This window comes from Phyllobates terribilis, unplaced genomic scaffold (genome assembly GCF_046119375.1).
Source record: "Phyllobates terribilis strain yellow unplaced genomic scaffold, ASM4611937v1 Scaffold_11__3_contigs__length_659146591, whole genome shotgun sequence".
NCBI lineage: Eukaryota > Metazoa > Chordata > Amphibia > Anura > Dendrobatidae > Phyllobates > Phyllobates terribilis.
This window is the reverse complement of record NW_027362771.1, coordinates 318,213,269-318,239,163: the sequence shown is the minus strand read 5'-3', so window position 1 is coordinate 318,239,163 and position 25,895 is coordinate 318,213,269. Positions and strand designations below refer to the sequence as shown.

Genomic DNA, 25,895 nt, shown 5'->3' with positions numbered 1-25,895 from the left:
ATTCCACATTTAACCCCTTTAAAGCTCAAGACGTACAAATACGTAACTGGGACTTAAGAGCCTGATACATATTAGTACGTCTTGATTGTCACAGCTAACACCCGGTGCTATGTGCTGGGAGCGGTCCCGCACCGCTCTCGGCACATTAACCCCTGCAATGCTGCGATCGAAGTCAATCACAGCATTGCGATGGCAAGGGGAGGTGATCGGGATACTCACCTCTCTTGCCGGCGTCCAGCGATGTCTGCCGCGGCTTCCTGGATGTTGCCATGACGACCCGATGTCGTCATGACAACATCTGGGTCACCAGACAGCAGGAAGATATTTTGGTCATGCGCAGTGCATGACCAAAGTATCTAATGCATCTGCAGCGCTGACAGCCTGTATAGCACAGGGATGGTGCTCCATCCCTATGCTATACAGGCGATCAGAATAAAAAAAGTGAAGGTCCCATAGTGGGACAAAGAATAAAAGTAAAAAAAGTATTTTAAAATGAAAAAAAAAAATTGTAAAAATATCAAAAAATAAGTAAAAAAAATAATCCACCAAAAATAAAAATATGATGTACCCATCAATAAATATTATTCTGAAAAAAAATAAATAAATAAAGGTACACATATTTGGTATCGCCGCGTCCGGAATTACCTGACCTATAAAACTGTTAACCCCTTTAGTGAACACGTTAAAAAAAATAAATAAAAAACTAAGTAAAAAACAATGCTTTATCATACCGCCAAACAAAAAATGGAATAACACACGATCAGAAAAGACGAATATAAATAAAAATGGTACCGCTGAAAATGTCATCTTGTCCTGCAAAAAACAAGCCGCCATACTGCTCCATCAGCCGAAAAATAAAAAAGTTATAGCTCTCACAATAAAGCGATGGAAAAAAATATTTTTTTCTATAAAATAGCTTTTATTGTGTAAAAGCGCCAAAACATAAAAAAACGATACCAATGTGGTACCGATGTAAATGTACTGACTCGAAGAATAAAGCTACCTTATCAATTTTACCACATGCGGAACAGCTGAATTGTTGTTTTTTGTTTATTCTGCCTTCCAAAAATTGGAATAGAAAGCGATCAAAAAATGTCAACTCATCCCTCAAAAAACAAGCCATCACATGACTGTCAGCCAAAATATGGAAAAATTATAGCTCTCAAAATATGGCGATGCAAAAACTAGATTTTACAAAAAAATGCGTCTTTTAGTGTGTGACAGCTGTCAATCATAAGAACCCGATATGATTCTAGTATCGCTGTGATCGCACCGATCTGAAGAATAAAGTCATCTAATCGCTTATACCACATGAGAAACAACGTAAAAAATAAACTCTAGGGTTAGGGTTGTGTTACAGTTGGGCTAGGGTTAGGGTTGAGCTAGGCGTACTCGGGAGAATTTGCACAAAAGTTTTTGGGTCCATTTTCTCTTTTTACTCTTGTGAAAATAAAAAAAAATTGGGGCTAAAACATCATTTTTGTGGAAAAAGTTTGATTTTTTTTTTTTTTTCACGGCTCCATGTTATAAACTTCTGTAAAGCACTTGGGGGTTCAGGGTGCTCACCACACATCTAGATAAGTTCCCTGAGGGGTCTAGTTTCCAAAAATGGTGTCACTTGTGGGGGTTTTCCACTGTTTAGGCACATCAGGGGCACATCCGCTAATTATTCAAGCAAATTTTACATTCAAAAAGTCAAATGGTGCTCCTTCCCTTCTGAACCCTGCCATATACCCAAACAGTGGTTTTCCCCCACATATGGGGTATCTGCTTACTCAGGAGAAATTGCACAATAAACTGCATGGTGCAATTTCTCCTGTTACCCTTATGAAAATGCAAAATTGGGGGCTGAAAAACATTTTTGTGGGAAAAATGTGAAAATTTTATTTTTACGGCTCAATGTTATAAACTTCTGTGAAGCACCTGGGGGTTCAAGGTGCTCACCATACATCTAGACAAGTTCCATGAGGGGTCTAGTTTCCAAAATGGTGTCACTTGTGGGGGGTTTCCACTGTTTAGGCACATCAGGGGCTCTCCAAACGCAACATGGCGTCCACTAATTATTCAAGCAAATTTTACATTCAAAAAGTCAAATGGCGCTCCTTCCCTTCCAAACCCTGCCGTGCGCCCAAACAGTGGTTTTCCCCCACATATGGGGTATCTGTGTGCTCAGGGGAAATTGCACAACAAATTTTGGGGTCCATTTTTTCCTGTTACACCTGCAAAAATAAAAAAACTGGGTCTAAAGTAACATTTTTGTGAAAAAAGTTAAATGTTAATTTTTTTTCTTCCACATTCCAAAAATTCCTGTGAAGCACCTGAAGGGTTAATAAAGTTCTTGAATGTGGTTTTGAGCACCTTGAGGGATGCAGTTTTTATAATGTCATAAAGACCCCTCAAAGTGACTTCACATGTGATGTGGTCCCTAAAAAAATGTTTTTTGTAAATTGAGAAATCGCTGGTCAACTTTTAACCCTTATAGCTCCCTAATAAAAAAAAAAAAAAAAATTTGGTTCAAAAATTGTGCTGATGTAGTCATGTGGGAAATGTTATTTATTAACTATTTTGTGTGACATATCTCTCTGATTTAAGGGCATGAAAATTCAAATTTTGAAAATTGCAAAATTTTCAAAATTTTTGCCAACTTTCAGTTTTTTTCACAAATGCAAGTGATATTGAAGAAATTTTACCACAATCATGAAGTACAATATGTCACGAAAAAACAGTCTCAACATCAGGGGGATCCGTTGAAGCGTTCCAGAGTAATTACCTCATAAAGTGACAGTGGTCAGAATTGTAAAAATTGGCCTGGTCATTAACGTGCAAACCACCTTGGGTTGTAAAGGGGTTAAGACATGAATTTGTGGTGAATTAGTCAGAAAAGTTAAATATCAGCTTGTGTCAATCCAGGCAAAATTCTGAATTTGACATCAGATCGCTGTTTAATGTTGGTCCATAGAGAAAATATTTTATTAGGTCATTCACCTAAATGTGCGAATCTCAAAAAAAAAAAAAAATCAGTAGATGAGACCATTGGCTGACCACTCAGAATACTGAGGGCTCGGAGATATTGTGTTCATGTAATCAAAGGATTAAAGGAATCAGAACCCATACACTGTAAATTCCTAGACTTGCTGCTCATTAAATATGAATCCATGAACAACGTATTTCATTTTCTTTCTTGGTCTTTTAATGTTATGTTCTTTATGGTTCTTTCTGCAATATCTTTGCCTTAATGTTTTTTTTTTATTTGCTTTCCAGGATACCCAAAAAGCAAAGCAGTTTCTTCCATTCTTGCAGAGAGCTGGGCGTTCAGAAGCAATTGTAGAGTATGTGTTCAGTGGGTCCAGGCTGAAGCTTTACATGCCAAAAGAAACTTGCCTTATCACCTTTCTCCTGGCCGGTAAGTGAGCATAGTACAGAGAAATGAAAGTGTTTTCTAAGTATTGTGTCCAGTTTTATGTTTTTCTATACTTCACTCAATTCACATTATGTTAGAAGATCCTTTTGGAGCTTCAGTTTACAGGTCTGATAGAAAAATTAGCACATCATGCCTGGTGATTCTTCACATAGTGACAGACCTTACATTTTAAACAGTGGGGATGAGTCCATCACCGTTGTAAAACTTGGCGTCCATGTGACCAGTTGCATTTTTGCCCAAGAAAAACCTGTCACCTCCAAGTAATTTGTTAAAAATTACTTAAAGGAAGATCTTCTGTAGTAGAGTGCATGTTAGCTATAAGGATAAGTTCCCACAATCCGTTTTTGGTGATTTTTTGAAGCTATGTAATTTGTCTGCTCAAAAAATGCAACATTTTACAGTCTCAGCAAAGTGGATGGGATTTATTGAAGTCTAATGCCCACTGTGCTTTTTTATTACGCAGCGTAAACTGACCTGTGGTACATATATAAAATCCGCAACGTCACTGTCTCTTGAAAGTATACTGAGTTTTATGTATGGATTTTCCCCATATAATTGCATTAGATGTGGAAAAATTGCGGTTAAAAAAATCTTATGCTGCAGAAATGCACTAAAATACACATAATCTGCACATGACTGTTCCAATAATTTTTTTTAAAGTATCAGGAATTGTCTAGAACAAAGCAGCTTTATTTACATGACATGACAAAGAGACAAAAACTGTACCGTCAAAAACGCAATAAAAATGCAAAAAACCCTCAAACTAATTTACCTAAATGCTGCAGATAAAAAACTCACCTAATACTCATCGTGGGTATAAGGCTCTCATCAGCTGATGCTTCTAGTCAATACTCATGGGTTCCACTCATGTCTAACCAAATTTGTCACTAGAAAAGGGTGGTGATGTTTGTGTGTGCACTATTGCAGTGTTTTTCACTTTCATGTTAAATTTAGCACTGGCCTCCACAACAAGGTTTACTAGTAGATCATGATTTACTGTACTTTGCACCCATTACTAGTTTTCATCTTCTATGCACAGCACTTCATACTATGGGTGTCCAACCAGAAAGTAATTTACATCCTGCTCTCCTCCCATTGAAAACGTTTGTTGGCTGCACATGTGCTTTTACATGGGTTTTAATGTGTTTCCTAAGTAATAGTGCCACGGTGATGACAAGTATTGGATAATGACATAAAAATGTGGAGTATATTACTGTATTATACCATGCTGTCCACAAATCAAACTGTATGTACACCGTGACACGTTCCCTTTTTCAGGGTTGTCCGGTCTAAAATGACAAGTCTGCAGTCACATAGAGAGACTGCAGACTTGTGTATTATCCCAGTGCATACACTGTGCGATCTGAGATTTGCAGGTGTTGGCGCTGGGAATGGCGATCACTTGACTGCAAGTATGCGATATGCATACTCCGGCCAGAACGCGTCTAGACTATTGCACAGTGCCTGCGCTGGGAGGATTCACAAGTCTCCCGTCTCACAGACTGATTGCGGACCTGTCATGTTACACCGGACAACCACATAAAGAAGTCTCCTGGTGACTTTTGTTTCACAATGCTGCTGATTATCAGACTTTGTGAAGGGTCGAAAACAAGTCTAATAGAATTTTATCTGATTTATAGCTAAAAAAAAAAAAAAAAGATACATTTTTCAATTAGCAGTGGGACACCACAGGTTTTTTTTTTCATCAAATTCTGTATTTTGTTTTCTTTTAACAATTTTAGTTATTAGTAAATCCTATTTAGTGGTCTGCAAATCCACTGATAATTGTTGTGGCTTGGATATGGCATGTAATCTGATGGTGTTGTCTTCCTTAGCTGTATGAGCTGTTACTTTGCCTCTTTGTCAGTTCCTTGTGCTTTTCATGTTAACAGCTGGAGTGATGCAGCAATTTAGTTATTCACTGCATCCTGCACATTCATGTACTGAGGTGCAGAACTAAATATAGTTACTAGGAGCACCACTGACATTACCTGCTATGCTGTAATCCCTGGTAAGTCAAGCTGTGTCGAAGCAGAAGAAAGAAAACATTGCACTGAGCACACGAGTACTCTAATATTTTAATCACATCTACATGGGGATGGTATTACACTAAAGTTTATTTCTATTTTATTTTGAGTGACGGATGACTAAACATACTGCTCACACAATATATAACTGAAAAAGGAACCACCTTATTTATGTTTGCTTGTTTTTCTGGTACATTGCAGATTGGTTTCTCATGACTAGCCAATGTCATGATTCCACTGCTCAGTGTGTCTTGGGCACAGTGACTGACAGCTCAATTGTCCAATCTAGTAAAGGGGCGTGCTAATCTGTCAGTATTTTGATTGACAGTTCGGCCGTCCAATCAGATACTGGAAGGTGCCGAGCTTCTTTCAGGTGTTCCCTGTTTCAAGTGATTACCCAGCTACTTAACTAAGCTGTCAATCCCTGATAACTGCAAGTCATAGCTTACAGCTCTGTGTGGTATGTTCTATGTGCTTTGTGCTCTGTATTCAGACTTTCTGATCTTCTGTTGCCGGACCTTGGATTTGCCTATTGACTACCCGTTTGTATTACCTCTTTTGCCTTGACGCACTCTGACCTTGGAATTCTCTCTCTGGACTGTGACCTGACTATGCTTAGTCTCTTCCTCTGTTTATGACGTACCTTACTGGCTTTTGACCAACCAAACCCTCATCCAAAGTTGTACTTTAATTTCAATAAAAACCTCTTTTTAACCTCTTTATTAATGACCTTGTGGATGGGATTGAGAGTAAAGTGTCAGTTTTTGCTGACTACACCAAACTATGTAGGATATTAAAATCTGATCTTGACTTTACAATATTGTAGAACGATCTGGATAAGATGACTGAATGGTCAAACACTTGGCAGATGAGGTTTAATGTAGATAAATGTAGAGTAATGCACCTATGATGGAGTAATCCTATTGCTGCATATACATTAAATGGGAGTATACGCGGGACTACAGAACAGGAGAAGGACTTGGGTATTTTGGTTACAAGTAAACTGAACAGCAGTACTCCATGTCAAGCAGCAGTCGCAAAAGCAAGCAAGATTTTAGGATGTATAAAAAGAGAAATAAAATCCTGTGATCCCAACGTACTATTGCCCCTTTTTAAATCACAGGTGAGTCCACATCTGGAATATGGGATCCAGTTTTGGGCTCCCCATTTTAAAAAGGATATTCAGAAGTTAGATTCAGTTCAAAGGCGGGCAATTAGATTATTACAAGGAATGGAAGGCTTCCCATACGATGAGAGGTTGAAAAAGTTGAGCTTGTTTAGCTTAGAAAAACGACGCCTCAGAGGGGATCTCATTTACATGTATAAATATATGTGAGGTCAGTACATAGGACTATTCCTTCCAAAGACCATACTAAGGACCAGGGGGCACTCATTATGGGTGGAAGAAAAACGATTATGGCACATAAACAGGAAAGGGTTCATTACAGTCAGAGAAGTCGGACTGTGGATTCACCGACCACAAGAGGTAGTAATGGCTGACACTATAATAGCTTTCAAAAAAGGGCTGGATGACTTCCTCACTACACATAACATTGTGAGTTATAGTTAAATTAGACAAAATGTTACACCTATAGTAGTACATTTGGTACGGTAATATTAATTAAATAACTAGTATCATAATTAGGTTTGATCCAGGGTTCTAGGACTGGTTGCCTTTTCTCGGGGTCAAGAAGGAATTTTTCCCTGTGACACAAATTGGCTGAATGTGTCCTGGGGTTTTTGCCTTCTTCTGGATCAACAGATATAGACATAGGGATTTTAGTAATACCATTATTATAATCACGAGAGTAATACAAAATCTAAAACTAATTAAAAATAAATAAATTATAAACGGGTACATTTTTAATTGAAATAGTGCAGCAACAATAAAAATGATAATAATACTACATTTGTGAGGCCTAGTCCCAGTTAGTTAGTAAGTTAGTTTAGCGTTAGTGTAGGGAGTACAATTGGGGGAGGAAGGTTGAACTTGATGGACCTAGGTCTTTATTCAGCCTAGGTTACTATGTTACTAAGGGTGAGACTGCACTAAAATGTGTATTCTGTTGGCTGCTTTAAGGTTGCCGTAATATGTGTCTATATGAGCCCAGAAATCCCGTTTGGACAAAGCATTGTCATATTATAACTAAAAGCGGCTTAAAGGGAATCTGTCAGAACGATCCACAACCCCAAACTATCTATATGGTCATGTTGCTCTCTGAAAGATAATGTCCGACCATACCTTTACTTATACTGTAGGGTCTAGACTGTGTTAGTCAAGCAAGAGAAGGTGGAGAATAAAGCCAACTAGGCAGAAACCTGGGAAGTGCTTTGACACTCCCAGAGCTTAGTTTGCATACAAAGTAAAAGAGTAATTTTTTAGTTAAGGAGCAACAGGTTGCATAAGAAAATAAGTGGATGAAATTATCTTTCAGAGACTAATATGACCATAAAAACTGTTTGGGGTGTGGATAGTTCTGACAGATTCCCTTTAATAGTAGATTGTTCGCCATCTAGAGCAACTTTATTCGTTTTTTTTAAATTGTAAAGATGAGCTATAACTATGTACACCTGCACAACAGCATCTGACCAATTGTTCTATGTGGTGTAGACTACACTTTCATAGCTATACCAATTCTTTCATGACTTGTCCAATGCAGAAGAGAAAATGCTGCCAGTAATGGATTAATGGCAAATCCCTTTGATTTACAGGCTTATGGTGAATGGGAACCTATTCCTCTCCATGTTTTTCCAGATGCGTAAGCAGAAACTGGATACTACAGTCACACATATTACTTTCAGTCCAATTTAGGCCTGTAAGTTCCTTGCCAAACAATGTAGTAGTTCTTATCAGTTGTGTTAGTAAGGTTATTACTATTCACATCCAAACTGAGTCGGTCCCATATTTGGCACAAATGTTATTGGATGTAGATATATCTGAGTGCCAGGATTGATGAGGTATGCGATTATTTGAAATGTTTTAGGTCACTACTGGTATAAAATTTCTTTACTTAGGTAAACTACCCTATAGTCAATTGTGATTTTGGCTTAGAAATACTGATTTAAAATCCTGACCAAATACTGAATGTGTGAACGTGGCCTAAGAATCTATACTTATGTACATCGATGTTTTACTTGTACAAACTGCATCGCAGAACTGTGGTCATTTGTTGGAGAGTGTAAGGGTTTTGTCATGAGATTTTTATTATTATTTCATTGTGCAGAACGCTACCCACTCTTAGAATGCCTTTTTATATGTCAGTCTGAAAAGAATTGCCCAGTTTTTTTTTCCATTAATGGCTTATCTTTATCTGATCGATGGTATGGTGGTGCTGAAGATCTCTGATGCTGCTGGAACACCGCAGCCCTGTCATTTCTGTAGTGATGTGTGGTACCTGACCATGGCCACTATAGAAATGACGGAGTTAATGTGTTCTGGCAGCATCCGAGGACTTCTGGTCGGCGCTGGTAACTGCTGATTTCTGGGGGTGCCAGTTGTTGCACCACCACTGGTCAGATATTGGTGGCTTATCCTGAGCATAGCTCATCAATGAAAAAAGTAGTGACCAACCTCTTCAATATGTTATCTGCAGTTAATTTAATAATAGATTTGGAGCATCTCTGGCTGCTCATGTACCATAAAGTCAAATCTGAGCTGGTATAGATTTACACTTCCATTTATGCCAATTTCTGATGTTCATAAAGCCAGCTTCACACATCTGACATTGATGGTCCAAACTCGGGCCACGATGGCCGGACTAGACAATGAGGCTGTTGAGTTTAGGTCAGAAGACCCACGTCAGGTATAGATGTAGCAGTCTCTACTCAGACTGCAATGTGAGACTTGTGAAACAGGCCTATTGGTAAATTTGCTAAGCTCTGGAGCCCTGGCGCCTTTAGCTAAACTCACCCCATTTTTTAATAAGTTTGCAAATGCTGCAAAAAAGCAAAACCGAAAATACCCAACTTATGATGCATATATGATGGTACCATCAGAAAATTGGTATAAAGCTGCTATTTAAAACTCCTCCCATATGTTTCTTTTCATGTGATTTATGCATCTTAACATGATGGTTTTCCCTGAAGTAAAAAGCCTCCAGCTTTGACCAACTGATTGAAGTATCTGGAATCGAAATATTTCCCTGTGAACTTCCATGTATTTAAAAAAATCATAGTGTATGGACTGTTCACACACAATGCCTTTGAGAGCTTTACGGAGTATGAACAGTGAAATGTTTAGTATTGTAGCTGGATCATTGGTTCCAGCTCTCACAAAAAAAAAGATTTTTTTTTAAAGTTCAAAGTCCTAATAAGGAGCCTTTTTCCTAGAATACTAAATAGCCTCCTCAAACTTTGCAAAACTTGTTCTGAATTAGGTTTGTCACAAAATCAGGTAAGAGAAAATATTCCACAACTGTTTGATTACGCCAATCACTTATAGTATGAGCCTTCCAGAATCCATCATTGTCAGTTCAGCTAAGCAGGTGATGTGTGTGCTTTATAAAGTATCCCATTAAAGAAGCAATGCTGACCTTCACCATGTAAGCTAACTCACAAGGGAAAATCCTCATTTCACTAAGTCAAATGAACTTTAGATTTTTTAGTGTTGCTTGAATGTTTGTGAACACTTCAGAATTTTCCATATTTCTGCATAAATTTTACCTAAAAAGACAGATTTGCGCAAAATACCTAAAAGTGGGTAAAGCGAACTAAATCGAACACATGCGTGAAAAGTATTAGACTGCAATTTTTTAGTGAAGAAAATGTTCCAATATCACATGTATGTGAGGGACAGAAGTAGCACTTATAGCTGTTGTTAAAGACAGATGCCAGCTATGTAATATTGCCAGCATCTGCCCTGTATAGAGCAGTCTCTGCTCCTGAGCCTGCTGAAAACACCCTGACGCACTCCATGATGTAATAGTACATACACCATGGGGCAATAAAGGGTTAATAACTTTATGTGCAGGCACTGGTGAGAGTTTGGAGGAAGGTCCCTTTTTAAATCGTGTCCATCCGGAGGGTTGTAGATCATCTCCTGGCAGATGCAAAGGTTTTATTAACACTGAGTTATGCCAGTTATCAATTTTCAAGCAGTAAGTGATGTCAAGACAAAACAATGCTTGACTTCTAGCTCATAACTTTGTAGTATATCTATATTCTGCACACAAGCATGTCTGACATTAGGAGACGAGGAGCAGAAATGTGCCTGTCCAGCAAGTCCTACCTCTTTTGGTAACCAATAGTAATAGTCTGCTAGAAATCCGAGCAGTGTGGCAGATGATGAGTTTGTATGTGACGTTACACTGCATCTCGGAATGCTCTGCTCCTCTGAATCATTTACTGCTCCTTCGTTGTTGATGAGGAACTTCTTTCCTGATCCACTGATTTTCTGAATCCTAAGTTTCCAGCATGCCTCTTAACTTATGTGTTCCCATTTGCTATTAATTCAAATACTATCTGTCATATGTAATTTGCCATCTCAGGCTGAGAAGAATGAGAAAAGTAGAAGTATTAAGTCAGAATGTGATTGCATAAGACTTCATAACATTTGTAAAACATTTTTTCTTTTTCCTATGCGATTCAGTTCACCTGTTGTTTCTGACTCATTTCACACTAGTTTTTCTAAATTTGTGGTTTTCCTAAAAGAGCTGAGTATATATTTTTGCAGCCACTCTCTATGTGACTGCGGATTGTGCATATTGCACACTGTCAAGATTCAACATGGTCAGGATTCCCCTCTTTTTGCCAGTTCAGAGTACTCACTCGCATGACACAATTAATGATTTTTAAATGAGCTGAAAATTTTAAAGGAGCACTAAAGTTAAAAGAAATAAAATGAAAGCCGCTGAGTTATGTATTCTGAGAGGGCTGGACTGGACTATTATCCCCATTGTTTATTTATGGGCATTATACAGTATGGGTTTAAAAGATTGTCCAGCTAAAAAAAAAAAGCTTTAGATGAGTTAGTACAGAGCTTTTTGCAAATGCTAAGCCAGACCTCTTGTCTCATGCGTAATAGAAACAGAAAAAGCTATCTGGCCAACCCCTTTATACACTTCACAGGTCACGTGCTGACGAAGCAGAATTAAATTGTTACTCGAGTTTTACATCTAAATGACAGTGTATCGTTTACTCTAGTGATGTGATATATCGATGTGGTAAGCATTTTTCAAGGTTTTTAATGTCAAAGTAGAGTAAAGGTAAGGTTAAGTAGGCGTCCTGGTGCTCTAGAAGGCAACCATCATCAGATAAAAAGGCTTTATAAAAATACAACGCGTTTCAGCTGCAGCCAGCATTTATCAGGTACATATCTATATATACATATAGGTGCATCTCACTAAATTAGAATATCATCAAACAGTTAATTTATTTCAGTTCTTCAATACAAAAAGTGAAATTCATATATTATATAGAGTCATTACAAACAGAGTGATCTATTTCAAGTGTTTATTTCTATTAATATTGATGATTATGGCTTACAGCCAATGAAAAACAAAAGTCACTATCTCAGTGATTTAAAATAATTAACAAAAAATGCCTGCAAAGGCTTCCTAAGAGTTTAAAAGAGTCCCTTAGTCTGTTTTAGTAGGCTGTACAATCATGGGGAAGACTGCTGAATTGACAGATGTCCAGAAGGCAGTCATTGACACACTCCACTGGTCCCAGAGTTCCAATTTTCATTTGGAAATCAAAGTAAGAGTGGAGAGGCACACAATCCAAGCTGCTTGAGGTCTAGTGTGAAGTTTCCACAATCGGTGATGGTTTGGGGAGCCATGTCATCTGCTGGTGTAGGTCCACTGTGTTTTATCAAGACCAAAGTCAGCACAGCAGTCTACCAGGAAATTTTAGAGCACTTCATGCTTCCCTCTGCCGACAAGCATTTAGGAGATGGAAATGTCATTCTCCAGCAGGACTTGGCACCTGTCCACACTGCCAAAAGTACCAATACCTGGTTTAAAAACAACAGTATCACTGTGCTTGATTGGCCAGCAAACTCGCCTGACCTTAACCTCAGAGAATCTGTGGGGTATTGTCAAGAGGAAGATGAGAGAAACCAGACCCAACAATGCAGACGAGCTGAAGGCTGCTATCAAAGCAACCTGGGCTTCAATAACACCTCAGCAGTGCCACAGGCTGATCACCTCCATGCCACGCCGTATTGATGCAGTAATTGATGCAAAAGGATCCCCGACCAAGTATTGAGTGCATTTACTGAACATACATTTCAGTAGGCCAACATTTCGGATTTTAAAAACATTTTTCAAGCTGGTGTTTATAAAGTATTCTAATTTACTGAGATAATGACGTTTGTGTTTTCATTGGCTGTAATCATCAACATTAACAGAAATAAACACTTGAAATAGATCACTCTGTTTGTAATGACTCTATATAATATACGAGTTTCACTTTTTGTATTGAAGAACTGAAATAAATTAACTTTTTGATTATATTCTAATTTAGTGAGATGCACCTGTACCTGTTAAAGGCTGGATGCAGCTGAGATGTGGTGTTTTAGTAAAATCAATAAAAATACGTTTTCATTTGATGGTGATTGCCAGATCTCCTAGTTACCTCACCTCTGATAATTGTTGGCCACTAGGCTCTGAATTGGAGCAGATGCTGGCGGCTCACTAGGAAGGCTGCATTTGACCGCAATGCAATACACCTACAGCCTACTATGGAGTTGTACCCTGTGTTGTACAACCTGCAAAGGTGATAATCCATTCCTTTCACCTTGTAGATCATCAATGCCTTTTTCCTCACTAATGCTATGCTCATATAGTGCGGTCTTTCCCTTATTCCCTTGGGAATTTCCCACCTGTAATATGCGAAGGCAGTGTTTGCTTTGCCTATATGTATGTTTTTATGAAGCTGTACCCCTCAGTCTGGATAGGAGAAGTGGGATTTGCAGGCTTTCTCTGAGTACCTGGCAGGTTTTCGGGAATATATACTAATTTTAATATGTAAATAAGAGCCTTGCTGAGGTAGTGAACCTATATAGTGGAACAAGTTCCCTGTTGGTATTTTTGATTTCCCCTGGAGAAGGATGATTGCTGAAATGTTTGTGAAAGCTGACGTACACGTTTCCAGTGCTGGAGATGCTTCGTTCTCATGTAGCAGTAGACAGTATGCCTATTCAGCGCGCTTTTGTGTTTCCTGGAGAGCTCGGCCAGTGATGCATAATGTTGCTGTTGTCTATTAATGTGCACCTGGTATCATAAATGGAAGTCCCCATATTCTCAATCTATAGAGACAAGCATTCTCTCACGTTAGTGTTATATTAATATCAATAGCTCTGCTCACCATTATTGGCACACCTTCATTTTTTTCATAGACTACAATATCTTCAGAAATAAATGGAAATGTACCAAAGTTATATCCTCAGGACTTTTTAATTAGTGGTCCAAAGTAATACAACAATAAAGCATTGTTTTTCAATTTCCATGTTGCAATTTCAAAGAAGAAACAGAATAAGCAGCATCTGGAGCAATAAAGGCAACCCTAATTAATACTTGGTTGCACACCCTTTGGCATTGCTGACAGCCTGCAAACGTTTCTTGTAGCCATCTTTAAACTTCTTGCACTTCTCAGCTGGAATTTTCTCCCACTCTTCCACTGCAGTTTGTTCAAGCTCTTGAATGTTTCCAGGGTTTTTTTCCCCAATGGCAGATTTCTGCTCACCCCAAAGATTTTCAGTGGGATTGAGGTCAGGACTCATTGCTGGCCATTTTAAAACAGTCTATTTTTGTCTTTCTCAACCATTCCTGTGTACTTTTGTCTGTGTGATTTGGGTCATTGTCTTGCTGGAGGACCTATAATCTTCAACTCAAACCAAGTTTTCTTACACTGGGTAGGACATTTCGCTCTAAAATTTCTTGATAATTCTCTGATTTCATGATTCCTGTGATATGTTCAAGGCCTCCAGTACCAGACGCAGCGAAGCAACCCTACCGCATTATGGATCCTCCACCATGCTTAACTGTTGGTAAGATGTTCTTTTCCTTCTAAGCTTCATTGGGCCGTTTGCAAACAAACTATTGCTTTGCATTGCCAAAGAGTTCCACAGAACGTATTCCCAGAAGGATTGTGCTTTGTCAGTGTACTCTTTGGCAAAGATCAGTTGTTCCTTTTTATGTCTTTTCTTCAGCAATGATTTCTTCCTAGCCTTCACCCATAATGCTGTACTTAGTTTAGTGTGCGACTTATGGTACTTGTTGAAACCATGACCCCAGACTGTTCCAGGTTGGCCTTCAGGTCTTTCAATGTTTGATGTGGTGTTTTTTCCACTATTCACATCAACATTCGAAGACATCTCATCAATTTTCCTCTTTCCCCCACGTCCATGGAGGTTCTTGATTGTTCCATGCTTGGCAAACTTCTTAATAACATTGCACACTGTTGAAACTTGGACACCAAGGTCTTTGGAGATGGCCTTATACCCTTTGGAAGTTTGCTAATAATAGCCGTTCTGTAATCCTCAGACAGCTGCTTTGTCTTCACCATTGTGACAAAGGAACAGGCCCTGCCATGTGGCTTTTTAAAACACTGAAGTCATCATTCATTAGCTAATTCCATGTCACATGGGCACCGACAATTACTCACAGGTGAATCTCTTTTGTGATTTACCACAGTCAAAATGTATTTCCATTCTAAATTAATGTAAAGGGTGCCAATACCAGTGTCACAGCAAGCTAGTTTTTTATATTTCCATCCCATTGTTTTTGTTAGAATCTATTGTTTATCATTTGATCTTTTGTATTTAACATGAGGGCTCTCTACAAAAAACTGTTTCACTTTATTCATTTTTTTCAGGAGATATTCCACATTATGCACTTAAACTGTATGTGCGAATGCATAGACCCCCTATATTCAGCCTTATAAACAAGCTGGTGAAGAAAATCTGTGGTGCCTTGGGAATTGTGGAACATTTTCATTGTGTATCTTAAATTCTTAAATTTAATGTTTTCCATTAATGCCACTTTTACAAAGTGCAGGTTGTTTTTTTTGTTTGTTTTTTTAAAAGCCTTGAAGTAGAACTAAAATAGAAAAGTATAATAAAAAGAAAATATTCAAATGGTCTAAATGGCATGAACACCTTTGTCATGTTGTAAGGAAGCATTAGCTGAGGGAGTTCCCCACTCCACTCTCTCACACTGACTTGAGTGGTATACAGCAAAAACAAGTTGGGACTGTATGTCCTGTTCAGGATGGTCAAAAACCACAAGTTACCATCAATTGGATGGGTCTGTTCTTATGTGATGCAAACTTATTCATAAATTAATCCAATTAGACCAGACAAATGTTATGGGCTCTCCCATTAATTACCGTATATTCCGGCGTATAAGACGACTTTTGAAGACTGAAAAATCTTCTGTCTAGTCTGGGGTCGTCTTATACGCCGGTAATGCTTTTGAACTTTCAGAAATTGACATGCGGGGATACTCTGGGGGTGTTAATAAGCTGCCGTGGCCGTATCCCTGCCATGTCGGAGTTAATATAAGGTGGAGGGAGTTAAAATACGGCGGCGGTAGGTCCAGACAGTCAGCGCTTCTGTGCTGAAACTGACACATCGCTGCGTATTCCCAGCTCCGGACACAGCGCAGGACTTCTGTGCCGACAGCTTTCACTTGTCACAGAAGCGCTGCGCTGTGTCCGGAGCAGGGAAGTCCGCATCGCTTCTGTGACAATATATGAAAAGCCGGCAATTCAGCAGCGGCATAAGCCGGCACCCGACAATTTAGAATAGAAAGAATAGAGCATCACACATAGATTAGATAGATAGAAACATGTCAGTCACATATATATGAAGTACAGTGACAGTATTGCTTACTGTACTTGTCATTTAGTGTAAAGGATTTATTAAAACAAATATTAGTGTTTTCATGCACCGTCTCTTTAAAAAAGCCGGCCGGCAATTCAGCATCTGTACCCGACAATTTATAACAGAAAGATAGAGCATCACACATAGATTAGATAGATAGAAACATGTCAGTCACATATATAAGAAGTACAGTGACAGTGCTGGTTACTGTACTTGTCATCTAGTTTTAAAATAACGGATTTATTTAAAAAAAAATTGGCGTGGGGTTCCCCGTAATTTTAGTCTCTAGCGGAGGTTAAGCAGACAGCTGGGGCAGATGTTTGAAGCCTGGGAAGGGGGTAATACCCACGGAGCTTCCCAGGCTACTAATATCAGCCCCCAGCTGAATACCTAGCCTTTACTAGCTATTAAAATGGGGGACCCACCCCAAAAAATGACGTGGGGTCCCCCCTAATTTAATAGCTAGCAAAGGCTAGGCAGACAGCTGGGGGCTGATATTAATAGCCCAGGAAGGGAGCCATGAATATTGGCCCCCTCCCAGGCTAGAAACACCAGCCGTCAGCCGCCCCAGAAATGGCGCATCCATAGGATGCGCCAATTCTGGCACTTAGCCTCGCTCTTCCACGCTGCCCTGGTGCGGTGGCAGGGGGTAATAGGGCTGGGGTTGATGTCAGCTTATAATGCCAGCTGACATCAAGCCCAGGTTAGTAATGGAGAGGCGTCTATAAGACACCCCCATTACTAACCCCATAGTAAAAGTTAAAAAAAACACAAACACCCAGAATAAAGTCCTTTAATTGAAATAAACACACAATTCTTTATTGTTCTAAATTAAACCATACTTACCATCACGCCCATTCCAGCTGAAGCCAACGATCTCCTGCAATAAAAGTAAAATAATAAAGCAACCTCATCCTTACCTCTCCATGGTTCCCAGGACCGATCCAGCTCTGCTACATTCACATGACAGGCTGGACCGCAGCAGAACGCTGCCATCCAGCCTGTCATCCCGCAGACACTGAGAAGCGCAGGCATGCTTGCGCTCTGCAGTGTCTGGCTGTGACGGCATCCAGATGAGCCGACAATGAACTCAGCTCACCTCCTGGACGTCCGTCACTGACAGCGTGGGAAACTTCTACTGCGCATGCGGGGAGCAGGAGAATTTTCCCACGCTGTCAGTGACGTGCATGAGGTGAGCCGAGTTCATTGGACATGATCTCGGCTCATCTGGATGCCGTCACAGTCAGACACTGAGGAGCACAAGCATGCCTGCGCTTCTCAGTGTCTGCCGCATGGCAAGCTGAACGGCAGCGTTCTGCTGCGGTCCAGCCTGTCATGTGAATGTAGCAGAGCTGGACCGGTCCTGGGAACCATGGAGAGGTAAGGATGAGGTTGCTTTATTATTTTACTTTTATTGCAGGAGATCGTTGGCTTCAGCTGGAATGGGCGTGATGGTAAGTATGGTTTAATTTAGAACATTAAAAAATTGTGTCTTTATTTCAATTAAAGGACTTTATTCTGGGTGTTTGTGTTTTTTTTAATTACTTTACTAGAAATTCATGGCGGTCATGTCTAATATTGACGTGACCCCATGAATTTTAGGGCCAGCTGATAATGCCAATCTGGCCTTAACCCCTTTATTACCCAGTGAGCCACCGCACCAGGGCCCTGGATGAGTTGGGTACAGCGCCAGAAGATGGCGCTTCTATGAACGCGCCATTTTCCGGGGTGGCTGCGGACTGCAATTTGCAGCGGGTGGGGCCCAGAAAGCTTGGGTCTCCCTGCGCTGCAGATTCCAGCCCCCAGCTGCCTAGTTGTACCTGGCTGGACACAAAAATAGGGCGAAGCCCCACGTCTTTTTTTTTTTAATTATTTCATGAAATAATTAAAAAAAAAAGGGCTTCCCTATATTGTTGTGTCCGGCCAGGTACAAATAGGCAGCTGGTGGTTGGGGGCAGCCCGTTCCTGCCTGCTGTACCTGGCTGGACACAAAAATATGGCGAAGCCCACGTCAACATTTTTGGGAAAAATTAATTACAAAATTAATAATAATTTAGGGACTGCATCTTTATTAACCCCTCAATTGTCATTTAGTGTTAAAATAAAGGATTTTTTAAAAAGAAAATTGGCGTGGGATCCACCATCATTATAGTCTCTAGCGGAGGTTAAGCAGACGGCTGGGGCAGATGTTTGAAGTCTGGGAAGGGGGTAATACCCACGGAGCTTCCCAGGCTACTAATATCAGCCCCCAGCTGAATACCTAGCATTTACTAGCTATTAGAATGGGGGACCCCCCCAAAAAATGACGTGGGGTCCCCCCTATTTTAATATGTTTATGAGTGACAGTTTTCCTGCTATATACCTGCATGTCATAAGAATTTAAATTAAAAAAAGGACCATGTTAAATTCAAATCTGTTTTTTTAAAATTTTTACCGGTGTTTGGTATGCGTTGGAAAAGGGGTAGTCTTATACGGTGAATATATCCTAAACTCTATATTTTAACAGGAAAGTAGGGGGGTCGTCTTATACACCAGGTCGTCTTATACGCCGGAATATACGGTAACAAAACCTATAGAAAGAGGGAGCAGTAGCCAGAATAATATAAAGGGTAAATATTTTATTGATACAATCAGAACAAATAATAAAATCAATTTAAAAGGAGATAATCAGAACAGGCTGAAAACACAGGTAAACCCCATGATACATAATGTATATCAAAATATATAGCAATGTGAAACGATAAATATACCAAAACTAATTATAAATTAAAGTACGTAAGGCTATGTTCCCACATGTTGTGGTTTTTTTTTTCAGCTAGAAATCTGCAGCAAAACTGATCTCTGGCAGGAAATTAGCGGTGTCAAATCTGCAGGTTTTGCTTGTTTTTTATGCGTAAAAAAAAAACAAAAAAAAAACAAAACAGAACCCCATTCTATTTTGCCATCAAAAACGCTGAAAAAAATGTACCTGCGTTTTTTGGTGCGTTTTTTTCACCACTTATTACTTCCTATGGGTGAAAAAACACTGAAAGAAGTGACACGCTCTATTTTCCAAAAACCCAACCGAGGCACAAAATAAGCAGCAAAAAAAAAAGCAACTTGTGAACAGAGAAATCTGGTTTCTCATAGACTTTTCTGGTACTGCAAAACGCAGCTAAAAATTTGCATAAAAATCTGCAGCAAAACACAACATGTGGGAACATAGCCCAAGGTGGATGCGAATCCTACATATATACTCAATTATTGTAGAGGCGTACAGTGGCACCACACAGACTATAATAAATTCATCCCAAATGTAAATAGGTGAACCAGGATATGATCAAAGATCTTAACCCCTTTACAGCCTGTGACATATTAGTACGCACAGGCTGTAATCCCCCGGTTCAGTGAGGGCTCCGGCGGTGAGCCCGCACTGAACCGAGCACATGTCAGCTGATTATTACAACAGCGATCCACCCGCAGCTGTTAACATGTTAAATGCCGCTGTCAATCTCCGACAGCGGCATTTAACGCGCGCTTACGGGAAGCGCGTCCTAAGCCCCGCCCATCGGCGACCCCCGTCACGTGATCGCGGGTCACCGATGGGCGGGCATGACAACCCAGGGTCTGCAGCAGACGCCTGCGGTTGTCATGAGCTGGTCGCTATGAGCGCCACCTAGTGGTCGGTGCTCATAGCACAGGACCATTTCTGCTGCATACAGGGGATCTGCTGAACATCTGTATGTAGCAGAGGCGATCAGACAAGTGCTGCTTCTAGTCTCCTATGGAGACTATAGAAGCAAGCAAAAAGTGAAAAAAAAAGTTTTTAAAAATATTAAAAAAATTAAAAAAATATAAAAGTTTAAATCACCCCCCTTTCGCCCCATTCAAAATAAAATAATTAAAAAAAAAACCTACATAGACATATTTGGTATCGCCGCGTTCAGAATTGCCCGATCTATCAATATAAAAAAAGAATGAATCCAATTGGTAAACGGCGTAACGAGAAAAAAATTCTAAACGCCAGAATTACGTTTTTTGGTCGCCCGCAAAATTGCAATAAAATGCAATAACGGGCGATCAAAACATCGGATCTACCCCAAAATGTTATCAATAAAAACGTCAGCCCGGCGCGCAAAAAATAAGCCCTCACCCAGCCCCGGATCATGAAAAATGGAGACGCTACAGGTCTCAGAAAATGGCGCTAATTTATTATTTTTTTTTACCAAACTTAAATAAAAAAGAACCTATACATGTTTGGTGTCTACGAACTCGTAATGACCTGGAGAATAAGAATGGCAGGTCAGTTTTAACATTCAGTGAACGTGGTAAAAAAAAACAAAAAAAACCCCACACAACTGTGGTATTGCACTTTTTTTGCAATTTCACTGCACTTGGAATTTTTTCTTCCCGTTTTCCCGTGCACAATATGGTAAAACTAGTAATGACGTTGAAAAGTACAACTCGTCCCGCAAAAAATAAGCCCTCACATGGCCATATTGACCAAAAAATAAAACCGCTATGACTCTGGGAACAAGGGGAGCAAAAAACGAAAATGCAAAAATGACAAAACCCAAGGATGCGAAAGGGTTAAAGAAGTCTAAATATAGTCAGACAACCCAAATACATTCTGTCATGGGGAAAAACAATCACTGGTGAATACAGACCCTGTGTTATCGCCCAATGAGGGGCCTTCATGGGGCTGAATTTATTCTAGTCTGTGTGGTGCCATTGTACGCCACTACAAATCTGAGTATATATGTAGGATTCACATCCACCTTACGTACTTTAAATGTACAATTAGTTGTGGCATATTTATCGTTTCACATTGCTATATATTTTGATATACGCTACATTATGTACCATGGGGTTTACCTGTGTTTTGAGCCTGTTCTGATTCTCTCCTTTTAAATAGATTTTATTATTTGTTCTGATTGTATCAATAAAATATATACCCTTTTATATTATTTTGGCTACTGCTGCCTCTTTCTATAGGTTTTATTCCTAAGTTAGGGATATCTGCCATTGACTTTCATTGTAGGCAATGCAGTAAAATAGTTTCGTAAAAGGGCAGCAATAAAAAAGCAACTTATCCCTATTTAGTACAAAAGAAAACCAGCTGTGAGATGTGTCGTACTGCATAGTGCACATCACTCCTCACGCCATTTAGGTAGCAGGGTTTGGCTGAATATGGTGACGAGGTATAAAAAGCTCTCAATTGAGAATAAACTAGTGGTTGGGTACAATTGTTGAGAAAAGAATTGTTCCTGCGCATAGCAGCTTTTAGAAAATGGCACCACTGTATGTAGTAAGTGGGTCCTGGCTCACCACAATTTTGTCTTGCATTGCATTTTCCTAGCTGCCTGTTCAGCCATGTTTTCAGTGCATGTATGCAGTGTATACTCCAGTCTTGGGTTGCGCTTTTCTCGGTCTTCCTCCTCCTGTGTATAACACATTTCTGCTGTCTTGGCACCCAGCTGCCAGCTAGGTTGTGGTTGTGTTTTTTCCTTGCTATGCAGCTATTTACTCATTTCTGCATGCTCATAGCTCCCCTCTGGGCAAGCAGAATGGATGGAGGAGAAGGGACTTGGTGATTTGTTCAATCAGCTGCTGAGTGACTTTACTCCAGTGGGATAAAGGCCTATTAACCCTTCTTTGGCACTTTGTGTACTTATGACAGGGTTGTTAGCAACTAGCGTAAGCTTTATAGGGGTATGTGTATTTGCAGCAGAAATTTCTGCATCTCTTGGCAAGAAAAACCCTGCATACATTACACACATTTTGGCCACGTTTGTATTGCGTTATTTTACATGCATTTTTGTTGCAGATTTTCCCCCGCTCATTAGTATGGATGCAATCTGCAGCAAAAATGCTGAATGAATTGACATGCTGCAGATTTATCTCTACTGTAAATCTGCAAGGAAAAAATAAGCAGCGTGTGCATGAGACTTCAGGAATCTCATTCATTTTGAAAAGAAATCTTATATGTTTTGTGGCAAAACTTCCCATAAAAAAAGTGACAACAGCTCAACATGAGCACACAGCCTAGCACAATTTGGGTGTAACTTCTTAGGGCTCATTCAGATGAGCATATTATACGGACAAAGAATTAAAAGGAATGCCAGAATAACTGACGAACAGATGACATGGCTGAAATACAGATGAAAATCGTTTGTTTTTTTTTTCTGGATGAAAATCGGACATTTTGTATGCTCGTCTACACCTGGCCTCAGTTAGGACCTTTCTTAGCGTGGCTTTTCACATTTTTTAAAAATCTGCATAAATCAGTAAATCTCATGAATCTCAAGAATTTTGGAAAGTTCTGAAATGTCCTATAAATGTCTGTTCTGTTCCTGATCTAAGGATTTCGGCTTTTAGTTGAGATAAATCTGCACTTTATGTACATGCTCAGCACTGAGGCAGGGCTGTGAAGTCAAGGTTGGAGTCGGAGTCAGTAGTTTGGCTAACTGACTCCACAGTCCTGGTAACAGCAGCTGAAACGGGCATAATGGGCAGCACAGTGGCTCAGTGGTTAGCACTGTTGCTTTGCAGCACTGGGGTCCTGGATTAAGATCCCACCAAGGACAACCTCTGCAAGGAGTTCATATCTTCTCCCTGTGTTTGCGTGGGTTTTCTCTGGGTACTTCGGTTTCCTCCCACACTCCAAAAACATACTGATAGAGAATCTAGATTGTGAGCCCCAATGGGGACCGAGATGATAATTTCTGTAAAGCGCTGCAGAATATGATAGTGCTATATAAGCAATACATAATAAATAACCGGGAATAAGTGGGTAGTGTTATGTATGTCCTTCCAGGGCAGGCATTAAAGAAGTTGTCCTTGTACTTTTTTAAATTGCCCAATGTATTCAGTATGTGGGCATAAGTATATTTGTAAATACCTTGTGTTGCTGATAATGCCTGTGAACGGCGCTATCGTTGGCCACTCACAGGCATCCCCTGACCCCGCGCTGACGTCACGACAAGTGAGGCGTGACTCAGCGCTGGGGTCCCCGCAGTTTCTGCTGGGTTGTGGGCGGGGTTATTCCCTGCGCCACACTCGGCATCCACCACGTGCTTTCCCAATGAATGGGGAGAGGGAGAGCGCGCGGTGGATGCCGGGTGTGACCCAGGGAATAACCCCGCCCACAACCCAGCAGCCACCGGTGGAAGAGGGACCCTCGGCTGCAGCCGGGGATCACGTGATAGCGCCGCTCACAGGCATTATCTGCTACTCAAGGTATTGACAGAGATACTTATGCCCACATGCTGAATACATTGGGCAACTTAAAAAAAAAGTACTGGACAACCCCTTTAAGCCCTGTTACACGCTGGAGTCCTATACTGGCACTTTAGATCCCTTCTTCCACTATCCAGGCCTCCAATTCCCCAGTACCTTCTATTCACCATTGCATGTAGTGTGGCATGGTTCCCATCTTCACTATGGGCAACTATCTTCTGAGATTCCTCTGCTTCCGCAACAGCGATGTGCAACTACAGCTAGGTGTAGCTGGGGATTTGGTCATGAATCCTCCCTTTCTTTAGAGCAGTTCTCCATGCTGAGATGCACTTCCTCATATAGTTTTGCCGTGTTGGCCTACTGAAACTGGGGAGACGGCTACTCTTCTACATCCTTGCTGTGACTGCCTCACTGCTGCTACTCCAATCTATCAACTAGGGTTTTATAATTTAGACTCCACTCGCTGAACTATTTCCTAAGTGATCAGGTTTACCCTATAATGTGTGACAATAGAACAGTGCAATAATTCAAGTACTCAAGGGATATTTCATAAACAAATAACAATAAAAACATTAATGTAATCCCTAACTTTGAGTCATTACAGGTACATTAGCATTTTATTTTATATATATAATTTATTGGCTGAAAGATGGTATCTGCTCATCTGTGAGGGACACATATATAGACGATACATCAAAGAGAATTTGTCAGCATAATTTTGTAATGTAAAGGAATGACTGTAATGGTGCTGTAACACAGATTAAATTGATACTTTTGGAGAAGAAATCTGCTTTGTGGTTGTTCTTTAATCACCATCTGAAGTTTTCTGCTAATTAGATTTTAGGACATTGGAGCCGGACTGTGCCCAGGGTGTTTTCCTCCCTGTCTGATTCCTCAACCCCTCTGCCTACAGTCTGTGAAGGACCTGCCTCCTCTGTTTGAAAAGTCAGCACTGACCTGTCATTTAAAGACCGGGGGCAGGTGGAGGGGCCGGGGAATCACAGACAGGGAGGAGAAGACCCAGTGTACAATCCGGCCCCTGTGCACCAAAATCTAATTGTCAGAAAACTTCAAATGATGATTAAAGAAGAACCACAAAGCAGATTTCTTCACCAAAAGTATTAATGTAATCAGTACTACAGCCTTGTCTTTACTGTACATCACAGAATCATGCTGACATGTTGCCTTTAACACTTAAAAAGCAGTTTTATTGTATGAATAAATTAGATTCAAAAGAACAGTGATTGAGATTTAGTAAGGCTGGTATATTGCTTCCTGTATGGCCATGAATAGAGGTGAAAAGCTGATTTTAAAGGTTAGGTGATATCAACAGACATGGATGGGCATATGCTCTATACAGTGGTGGCCAAAAATATTGGCACCCCTGCAATTCTGTCAGATAATACTCAGTTTCTTCCTGAAAATGATTGCAATCACAAATTCTTTGGTATTATTATCTTCATTTAATTTGCTTGCAAGGAAAAAACACAAAAGAGAATGAAGCAAAAATCCAATCGTTGATCATTTCACACAAAACTCCAAAATTGGGCCAGACAAAAGTATGGACACCCTCAGCCTAATACTTGGTTGCACAACCTTTAGCCAAAATAACTGCGAACAACTGCTTCCGGTAACCATCAATGAGTTTCTTACAATGCTCTGCTGGAATTGTAGACCATTCTTCTTTGGCAAACTGCTCCAGGTCCCTGATATTTGAAGGGTGCCTTCTCCAAACTGCCATTTTGAGATCTCTCCACAGGTGTTCTATGGGATTCAGGTCTGGACTCATTGCTGGCCACCTTAGAAGTCTCCAGTGCTTTCTCTCAAACCATTTTATAGTGCTTTTGGAAGTGTGTTTTGGGTCATTGTCCTGCTGGAAGACCCATGACCTCTGAGAGAGACCCAGCTTTCTCACACTGGGCCCTACATTATGCTGCAAAATTTGTTGGTAATCTTCAGACTTCATAATGCCATGCACACGGTCAAGCAGTCCAGTGCCAGAGGCAGCAAAGCAACCCCAAGACATCAGGGAACCTCCGCCATGTTTGACTGTAGGGACCGTGTTCTTTTCTTTGAATGCCTCTTTTTTTTCCCTGTACACTCTATGTTGATGCTTTTTCCCAAAAATCTCTACTTTTGTCTCATCTGACCAGAGAACATTCTTCCAAAACATTTTAGGCTTTCTCAGGTAAGTTTTGGCAAACTCCAGCCTGGCTTTTTTATGTCTCGGGGTAAGAAGTGGGGTCTTCCTGGGTATCCTACCGTACAGTCCCTTTTCATTCAGACGCCGACGGATAGTACGGGTTGACACTGTTGTACCCTCGGACTGCAGGGCAGCTTGAACTTGTTTGGATGTTAGTCGAGGTTCTTTATCCACCATCCGCACAATCTTGTGTTGAAATCT

The 25,895-nt window shown here is 40.2% G+C and overlaps 1 protein-coding gene across 2 annotated transcripts in view; it reads left to right on the top strand.

Annotated features, from left to right (window-relative positions):
- Positions 1-25,895, top strand: part of SND1 (staphylococcal nuclease and tudor domain containing 1) — a 693,764-nt gene that overhangs the window by 339,228 nt on the left and 328,641 nt on the right. For both annotated transcript variants that reach the window (XM_073652562.1, XM_073652561.1), the window contains exon 15: positions 3,262-3,403. In XM_073652562.1, the coding sequence (XP_073508663.1) occupies positions 3,262-3,403 (142 nt within the window). The remainder of the gene's footprint in view (positions 1-3,261; positions 3,404-25,895) is intronic.